The sequence below is a fragment of the Astatotilapia calliptera genome, chromosome 1, assembly GCF_900246225.1.
Source record: "Astatotilapia calliptera chromosome 1, fAstCal1.2, whole genome shotgun sequence".
Taxonomy (NCBI): domain Eukaryota; kingdom Metazoa; phylum Chordata; class Actinopteri; order Cichliformes; family Cichlidae; genus Astatotilapia; species Astatotilapia calliptera.
The window spans coordinates 14,616,393-14,625,827 of NC_039302.1; the positions used below are offsets into that span (position 1 = coordinate 14,616,393).

Sequence of the window (9,435 nt, forward strand, 5' to 3'; positions counted from 1 at the left end):
GTTTTAGTCATGTAATAATTCTCTGAATAGCCTGTCGGGCTGGTACAGAGGTGGTGCCAGAGACTATGCAGCTGTTTGTCCCAATGCAGTTTCATTAACACATAATGATGAAAATTGCTACTAGCTCCCAAAAATAACAGCTCATTTAAGATTTTGTTTTCCCCCCAAAAAGAGGCACTGTTACAATACTCTGAGGAACACAATGGTCCCCTTCTAATGACTCACACTCGTTAAAACAAATATAGGAAAGCATAGCACCACATTATAGTCATATTACATGTTCAAATATTAAAGGCACAAGTGTAAAGATCAAATTTTGTTCCTTGTATTTTTCTACCTTACAAGAAAATGATCACTTTGGCTAATTTAGGAATGTATTAAAAAAAAAAAAAAAAAAAAAAAAAAAAGGAAAAAGCTAAAAAGCACATTAATGAAGCACATTTATGTAACGACCACAATGGTTTAAGTTTCTAATATTTATGTACCGATTAAATGCCAGGCTCTTGTTGTTAAGCAGTAGTTCCCCTGGATATTTTACCACCACATACATCACAGACAAAAACATCCAGGTTGTTTGGCCTGAAGCAGCTCATTTGGACTCTGCCAGCTTCTTGAGCCTTTTCTTGAGCTCCAGAGGAAACTTCTCATAGCACTTTTTACAAACAGGCTTCATGTCAAACTCAACAAACTTGTTCCTGCAAAGAGAAAGGATTAAAAATAAATAAATATATAAAATCACTGCTGACCAGATACAACAAAACATCTGAACCTTGCTTTTTTCCCCCCCTTTTAAAAACCCATCGGCTGTAGTGAAAATAAGCAGCAGTTAATACAGAATAAGTACTGCAGTCCTACTAAAGCATCAGCTGAACCAAACTCATGCGTAAACATGTACGCTTTAGAGGTTTTGCTCAAACACCACTCACACAAAATAACTGGCTTTGCAAAATAAATAAGAAATAATAACATGCCACACTGTCGGGGGGGGGAACAACGAGCACAGCACAAATAAAAGTAGTAAGTAAGCGATTGCACCAACCAATCGATGGAGTGGCGAGTTGTAAAGAATAAGATTTCTACTGACAGACAGCAGACTTTTTCTTGCGCTCTTTGGCATCGCGCTCACGTCGGGCCAGGCGGCGTTTCAGCTCCTCGGGCATGCGGTCATAGCAGTGCTTGCACACTGGCCTCAGGTCAATTTCAACAAACTTATCTCTGAGTTACCACAGACGCAGCAAGTGAAGCATGTAAGAGAAGAAATTGGAAGAGAAGGAAAAGAGCCAAAAGAGGGAAGAGTTGTCGGAGGAGAAGTGAATAATACGCGCGGACAAGTGTTAGGACTCGATGCAGAGGTGTTGGAGAAAACTGAGGACGGCGACAATCAGCTGGCTGTAAATGAGCACTTCAACTTACTTGAGAGTGAGTTTGGTGTTGCAGGTGGAGCATGAGAAACAGCTGACACACCAGGCCTTGTTGAGAGCGGACACAACTGGAGGGATAAAGATGTAAAATATAATAAAAAATGTGGACAAATCTTAAACATGGAGCTCCTCTATCTTCAAGCAGCACTTCTTAAAAAATAAAAAACACTGCACTGATTACAAGCTTTATCACCCTGATACTCACCATCGCCTTCAATCACACGGTTGCAGTGATAACACACATCACCGAAGAGCTTGATAACAGAGAAACAAGGAGATTAGGCGTTTATCCAGCAAACACAAATTCTTTTATGTGCTGCTGGAGTAAGAGGTTAGCGCTGCTGTTTGGGGGGGTTTTCTTGGTTTTTTTAGACTTCACTGTCGTGTTCTCCAAAACCAAGATTGTACTTGCAGAGCTGTGTTTTTCTTTCTTACCTGGTTATAATGAGTCTCACAGTATGCCAGCCCTTTTCTCTCATAATGGCGATGACCGAGGAAAGGCTTTTCACACTTGGCACACACAAAATGCTGCAAAAAAGAGCAAATACTGCTGAGGGTTAAGGAGACCTCTTAAAAAATAAAAAACCCAGAAAGCATGCCAACTTCTCTAACGGTCAGAAACATGAATATTACATGAGCAGAGTATGTTTACTACCATATACAGAGACCACAGAAGAAATGGTTACTGGAAGAGCGCTACCGCTATTTTACGCCGTTTGTTTTTAAGATGCGGTTATCTCTCACTGTTGTGGAGAAACTGCCGGTGGTGTGCACGGAGTGTTTTTAAAATTCTTCTACTTTCCTGGCACTTGCCAGCTAAACTCCTGAAGTGGGTAGAATCTAAATTAATTTTGGCTAATTACCATCTTTAGCATTAAATTGAGTGCTATACGCCGTTGATAGCTTTTTGAACAGTACAAAGCTCAGCAGTCTCCATACAGATAAACACACAATTCGATCTGCCGCGCTCTGCCTCCGGAGAAATAAGCTTTTTAAAAGCGCTCACATCTCCCAAATTAGCTCACTTACAGCATTTTGGTTCCAAATTGGATATTTAATTAACTTAATTTTCTTATGCATAAGTAAGAGTAACTAAATATGAGAGTCATTATAGATTTTTATTATGCTTTTGAGGAAAGACTGTTTTGCACATAAACTTAACAGCTACAGCATTAAAAACACCTCGAAAAAATCTTTGAATGACTCTGGTCATGGACGACTGACCTCTGGATCGGGCTTCTCCCTTACGCTTGACTAGACTGGGATCTGAGGAGTTTGGATAATAGGGGAAGACTTTATTCGTTCCTGATCCGTTTGTGATGTATGGCACAGGATACCATCGTGCTGGACAGAATGCAGCTGTTCAGCAATGCTGTTGTGTTGGAAAATCTTGCCAGAAGCAAAGGTTTTCCAACAATGCTTGTAATGAGATGATTGATGTTATTCACTACAGCTGTCAGTGGTTTTAATGCGGTGGCTGAGCAGTGTATTGCGAGCAAAGAGAAGGCGGCCAGCATGACGTCAGACACTATTATGAACTTATCATTAGTCTTTGAGACATTCCTGTATTCTGACTTGTGATGTTAATTTTATAGAAGCACTTGTGACACTCACATAAGTTCTGCCTGAATTACTTTAATGTGATTTTTTTCATATAATAAGCAGTTAGGAAGATGGATGGATGGATGAATGGTTTTGTCATTACTTTGTGTTTAATGGCCTCTTTTGTAAAGCTCCTACTCTGCAAGGAGGGAAAAAAAAAAATCATCTATCACCATTTCTTTTAAATAAATATCAAATCAGGCTCACATTAACACGATTCCTGCAGCAAACTCCTAAAATCTTTGGCTTTTCTTTGAAGGAGCAAGCTGCTTAATCAAAGCCATGTTACCCCTGATTTCTTTTGCATGACTGTAACTTTGTGTACATAAACAGGCCCGTTCTCGTTCACGAACCTCCACATGCCACTGCTTGCCCATGGCATTGACAACACGCCCCTCGATAGGTCTCCTGCAGGCACCGCAGATGGGTACACCCATCTTATCGTGGCAGGGCAAACAGTAGAGCTCTCCTTTCAGCTCCCTAGCATCTGCTGTCAGCTCCCTCCTGTGCAAAGGGAAACAATGAAATGCATGATGAGCTGCCGAACACAGGCTGAACACACTAATGAAGACGGTCTTTCTATGAACCTTGAATGTATTCTGAAGCGTGTGGGCGGTTTTCTGCACTAAAACCCTGGTGTGGAGTGAGAAGACTGACCCGCAGTTGGTGCAGTTGAAGTGGTCCGGGTGATAGGGGTCGTTCTGAAAGATCAGTGGCTGCTCTTCGATGATGGCATGGCACTTCTGGCAGATGTACTTGCCCAGGCCTCTGGCTTTTTCGCGGTTATGGCACGGCCGGCACAGGTGCCTGAGGTAAATGGGGAAGGGATGTGAAGAGAGATCGCTGCAGCTTCAATAACTGTTTTGACACCCTCCATCATAGCTGTTTTGTTAGGATGCAAAAGCAATCGAGTCAGCAGCTTGACGTGTGTAACCACCTGTTTTACAGGCTGTCACTGTCTTATGACTGTAATCAGATGGGACGCTTACCTGCCAGCATTCTTGACAAAGCCCACATCTGCAAGCACAGCCTGGCAAATGTCACAGCAGAAGCAGTCGGGGTGCCAACTATAGTTCATGGCCTTGATGACACGACCAATGATGAACTCTCCTGAGGGAAACCATATGTGAGAGATCAGCCTGAATCAATCCTAAGATTGACTTTCAATATTTGTTGGGCCTAGATGTTATTTTACATGATGTTGTTTTTGGTTGGTGTACAGGAACACAATTATACAGTTTTGCAACAACACACTACAATATTTTCTATATTGTTCTCTTAGTGACACTTAAAATAAGACTACTGTTAAATGCCTTTTAATTTTCTGCATAATTAAATTAACAAAGACTGTGTTTCCCTTGACATGGATGAGAAGCACTTGAGTTAAGCTTATGGGATAGATCCAAGATGCACTAAAAGGCATCTTGGATGACCTAAATACAAGCGGGAAGCTCTAAATAAAAGTATAAATAGCCCTAAAGCCCAATGTGGACACACTGGGATCTGATCTAAACAAGGACCAATACAGAAAGTGAGGCACAGTAAACAGTGAACGCTTTAGGAGACGCTACACATCATGTGAAAGGTCTGTTGCATGAAATCTGAGCAGAAAATTATCCACAGGGGTCGTTATGTGCCAAAAAAAAAAAGTGCAGCATGAGCACATCAGTGACAGCAATAAATGAATGAATGCTTAATTAACCACACAGACAGTTTATTTGAGAAAAGCTAAACAACAGTATGGTTTCCACCAGTGCACTGCGAGCCTAAGAAACACGTCAAGACACGGGGGATTTTATTTATTCCCCACTTCCAACATGAAGATGAATATGTATATACTCCTGCAGGAGGGCACGGTTTACATAGAGATGAATGATTTAGCCTGAATTGATTAATACACTTCTGTGCAAGGATATCAGCTGAAAAGACAGAACAGTTTTCTTATAGTTTTTTTTTTTCTTTTGTGTGACAACAGATAATGCGGACTGCATTCCAGTAACACCCTTAAGCGAACTTAACAGCTGAAGCTATTCTCACATACCCTGGAGGGATGGCTCAACATAGGCCTGGCAAGGCAACAGGCTTGTAACACACTGGTGGAAACCCTACAACTATCAGGAAATAAAAATGAGCCATGCAAATGTTATAACGCAATAACGTTTGAGCTTCAGGAGTCCAGCTGACATTAATCCGCTTGTTTGCATTAACTACGGTGGGCTGAATCATTCATTCCTATGTGTGAAAAAGGTTAACAGTTATATGGTGCTCTCCCGCTGGTTGAGCCTATGTTACTTCCCCATGGTCCCTCGCTCTTCTCCCATCAGCAGTAAATGAAGTAGCAGTTTGTGCCACACAGTATTAGTGTTAGCCACCAAGCCAGAAACAATGAATTAAAATCCCCACAGAGTACCAAAAAGCCAAAACAAACCACTCCTACTGTTGTTGCACTGCGTGCAAATGTTTTTTTTTGTTTGTTTGTTTGTTTGATTGATTGACTTTCACCATGATTTAGTCCAGTTGTCACCACAGAACACAAGTCTAATAAAATACCAACTTGAAGCCATGTAACACTCACCACACTGGTGACAACAGGGAGCAAAGAGCATCTGGAAGTCATGTTCACAATATTTCCTCCCTTCAAACTGTAGACAAATAATAATTTAAAGAAAAAAAAAGTCGTTATATAAAGAAAAGAAAAGGGGACAAATATTTCCACACATGTTTATGAGCTATACACACTGAGCTTTGTACTGATGTAGTGTAAAATGAGCAGTGACTACTAGAGGATGTCTACCTCGTAGAACAGCCCCTCTGGAAACTGCTGGAAACACTGGGCACACACGAAGCACTGCTCATGGTAAAGCTCTCCATTACTGTTGACAATCTTCTCAGTCGGAGCGAAGCCGCTCTTGCATCGCTCGCAGGCTGCACTGGCCAGGGCATTAGCAATGCTGTTGCATGAAACAATAACACATACATTAGGTCTGCAACATCCTCTGACATGCAGGGCTGACAAATGACTGCAGTGCAAGTTTAGACTAGTGTTTATCATTTCTCACATAACTCCTATATCATCTCCTGAACTTCCTTCATGCAGCTGTCACCATGGAGAATGGAAATAATATTTGAACCCACTAACACTATTACTCACTGCAAAGTCATCACCTAATTTGGTAACAGCACAGAACAGTCAGGGGTTTCTCTGGCTGCAACTTCCCAAACACACAACCACTCTACATAGATATGTATATATAATTACTGATACATGTGACAACTAAATTATCTCACAATTTCTAACATTATCCTTTACAGTACTATTTACATGTAAATAACTAAAACGAGTCACTTATCTACGCACTATATCTGCTGCCATATCAATCAAAGACATGTCTAGATATATATGGTTGTTTGTATACCCTCCTGTTGTTTATACATTTCTATTTTATAGTTGTTGTTTGTTTGTTTTACTGTTTTAGGAAAAAGCTATTTTTAGCCTTTTGGTCAATAGTTCTACAATTTCAAATAAATAAGCTTAACAATTTTCCTAATTATTACAGTATTACAACTTTCTGACATTAATCCAGGGCACATGAGATACATTTATTTATTTTGTAAATACCAATAAAGCGCTGTGAATGATTGAATGATAAAAAAATTATGTGAGTTTTGAAAAAGGAGCTATACAAATAGCGAATACAACTAACTTAGCATGCTAGCCGTTGGCACCGTGTAGCATAGAAAAAACTAAGCTAAGTATGTGTAATGAAATCCGCAAACTCCGCAGAGTAATCTCTACACTTTGTTTGCCTTGTACCAAAATGTGGGGTGTGGTGATAATTATACTTGTGTTGCGATAATTATACTGTTTTGAAAAGCGTCCTATCTACTATAGAGAAGCGATGAGCTAACTTCTCCCCAGAGGTTGGCTACGCTGGCAAGCTGTTAGTGTTAGCCTGCTGGCTTCCAAAGCTAACGGGCTATTTAACCTCTACGCGAGTTTATGTTTACGCTACACACACAAAAACGTACCTGCCAGGCATTCCAGCCACACCCAACATCCTTGAGAGTAGAGCACCTTGAAAGAAAACTGTTATAAAGCTAACGTGCTCGATCGTTTCCCCAAGTAAAGCAACTTCAGAGAGCTCTGCTGCCCCTCCCAGCTGAGGGGGACTATCCGGCGGCAGTGACTCCGTCCTCCCACGGTGGGAGTGACCGGAGAGCAGCATCCGCCTAACCTCGACTGAGTTTATAGAGACACGATGTATTAAGTTACTGCAGAGCTCCGTGCATGCTTCTCATATATGGGTACATAAAACCATATTTAGAAAATAAATGTTCATTTAGGATTAAAAATACAGAGGGTGTTGTTAAATTACTTTCGTGAAGTGTGTGGTTTAATAATTAATACAAGAAACGAATTTAGTAAAATGTCTGTGAAGGTTCAGCAACTTAAAGAAGTCCAGACGCTTTTCTTTGCAAGCTCCTTTGACAATTTAGTAAAATGAATTTCACTTGCAAAATGAATTCACAAAAGAACAGGACACTGAAGCTACAGTTCGCATGGGCTCATCAAAAGATTCTATAGCAGATTCCCTGGTCTGATTTATCTCAGTTTCTGCTGCAAAATTCAGTTGGTAGGGTCAAAATTGTGTAAAAAAGAAAAAAAAGCATAGATCCATCGCACTTTGGATCAATGGTTCTGGCTTATTTTGGTGTTGGTGTCGAGGATATTTTCCTGGTGTACTTTAAACTCTTTAGTTGGATTATTGCTGCCCATGCCCATCAATTCATGACCACAGTGTACACATGAGTTCATTCATTGTCATTGTCACAGCTGCCAAAATCGCAATTCCAATTTAGAATTAAGATTGTATTTTTGTTTTCTCCCATTCGTTATAGGTTATCTTTAATATTGAGTCTTTACTTTACAATATGAAGTGTTTGAGGCAACTGGCAGGGGCGCCACCAGGGGGGCACCCCCAAAATTTGCCGCCCCAGTAGTGTGCCCCAATGTTTTTAGTGGCCCTCATATGGCCATCCCTATGAAAAAATGCTGGAGGCGCCAGGGGCACCTGATATTGTGAACTGGCACTATTTAAATAGATAAAAACACCAATTACATGGGTAAAGTTTATAATTATACATGTGTTAATGCTCAGAAATGTACTTAAGCACATATTTGCACATGAAGTGAGTAATTTAAAGAACTTTAAAGAAAGTTTAATCTTCCCAAACTGTGGATCTTGAACCAATAATCTGACTTCATCGGCTCTTAGTCCACAGCTCAGGAGCTCAGAGCATTTCCTGTTTAAGAAATATCACTTATTGTCCTTTTAAATCCTGAGACCTAAAAATTTAATTAGCTGTGGCTGAAACACGAGACAGCACCGCAGGTTACGTCTTTTATCTGATTTCACTTAATGGAACTCTTACTAGATTGTGTCCTCTCTTGCTCGTGTCTATTTTTATGTCTTCATGTTTACTGCTGTTTATAAAGCTGCTTGAAAAGCACTTGGCTTGGAGGTAATTGCTGCATAAATAAAGTTTTGCTCGCTTGGTAATACACTTTATTCCTTTTTTCTCCAGTTTCCTCGCAGGGATGTTTGAAGTGTAATTTAACCTTTTTCAGCATCTTGCATAGCAAAATGAAAACGAGGTGACTCGCAGCATATGCATTAGCGTGGGCCTATTTGTGGTGGTAGCTTATTTTTAAAGCTAGTGATATGAGTGATTAACCTGCTCTTCTTAATAAACCTTTAGCCTTTCTAAATAAGATATTTTGCACAGACTGTCAAATAGAGGACAAAGGATAGAGAGAAGAGACTTAAAGAGGGCTAAATATGGATTAAAGAGAATCCAGTAACAGTCTGCTCCTAATTAATACATTACACTCAGGGTATCCTTAACAACACTGCATTTCATTGCTCTCAGAGAGTTATGATAGCATCTTATGAAATCTATACTCACATTTCTCTCTGATTTTGTAGCACAACAGCAACATTTTTTCTAACTTTAAAATAGGCGTATAGAATAGATACCTGCTCGGATATGTGTGCTTGTATTATCTCTCCTAATGCATTTAATATACACATAAACCAACAGCTTAGTGAAATGTCTTCTAGTATATTTTACTGTACATAGCAACCATTTGCACATCATAAAAATGGACTTTTTCATATTATTTTTGCTTGTTTTATTTATACACTGTCTTTTTCTTCCTCATTTGGTCTCATATGGGCAGCACAGTGGCACAGTGGTTAGCACTGTTGCCGCACAGCAAGAAGGTCCTGAGTTCAATTCCACCTTCAGGCCGGGGTCTTTCTGTGTGGAGTTTGCATGTTCTCCCCGTGTTTGTGTGGGTGCCCTCCGGGTACTCCGGCTTCCTCCCACCCACCAAAGACATGCAGCTTGT

The 9,435-nt window shown here is 40.3% G+C and overlaps 1 protein-coding gene across 3 annotated transcripts; it reads right to left on the reverse strand.

Annotated features, from left to right (window-relative positions):
- Nucleotides 1-461: 461 nt before the first annotated feature.
- LOC113020943 (LIM and senescent cell antigen-like-containing domain protein 1) lies at nt 462-7,254 on the reverse strand. 3 transcript variants are annotated; one of them, XM_026165306.1, is made up of 11 exons: nt 7,053-7,254; nt 5,818-5,974; nt 5,599-5,665; nt 4,013-4,133; nt 3,681-3,830; nt 3,377-3,527; nt 1,857-1,949; nt 1,627-1,675; nt 1,414-1,489; nt 1,040-1,215; nt 630-695 (listed from the first exon to the last, which is right to left on the reverse strand). In XM_026165306.1, exons 1-10 carry the CDS (start codon nt 7,247-7,249, stop codon nt 1,077-1,079), a joined length of 1,200 nt encoding a protein of 399 aa, XP_026021091.1. In that variant the 5' UTR covers nt 7,250-7,254; the 3' UTR covers nt 630-695; nt 1,040-1,076. The 3 variants fall into 3 exon arrangements, with proteins under 3 accessions (XP_026021093.1, XP_026021091.1, XP_026021085.1); XM_026165308.1 differs by lacking the exon at nt 1,040-1,215 and having other exon boundaries at nt 462-695; nt 7,053-7,252; XM_026165300.1 differs by lacking the exon at nt 630-695 and having other exon boundaries at nt 702-1,215.
- Nucleotides 7,255-9,435: the final 2,181 nt, after the last annotated feature.

What these genes read in the sequence shown, in the direction of transcription:
- LOC113020943 (XM_026165306.1), bottom strand. Translation starts at nt 7,249, where the DNA reads ATGCTGCTCTCCGGTCACTCCCACCGTGGGAGGACGGAGTCACTGCCG. An exon ending in CCGTGTGATTGAAGGCGATG is followed by an intron (nt 1,490 to 1,626) that starts GTGAGTATCAGG and finishes TTATCCCTCCAG; the next exon opens with TTGTGTCCGCTCTCAACAAG. An exon ending in AACACCAAACTCACTCTCAA is followed by an intron (nt 1,216 to 1,413) that starts GTAAGTTGAAGT and finishes GTGGTAACTCAG; the next exon opens with AGATAAGTTTGTTGAAATTG.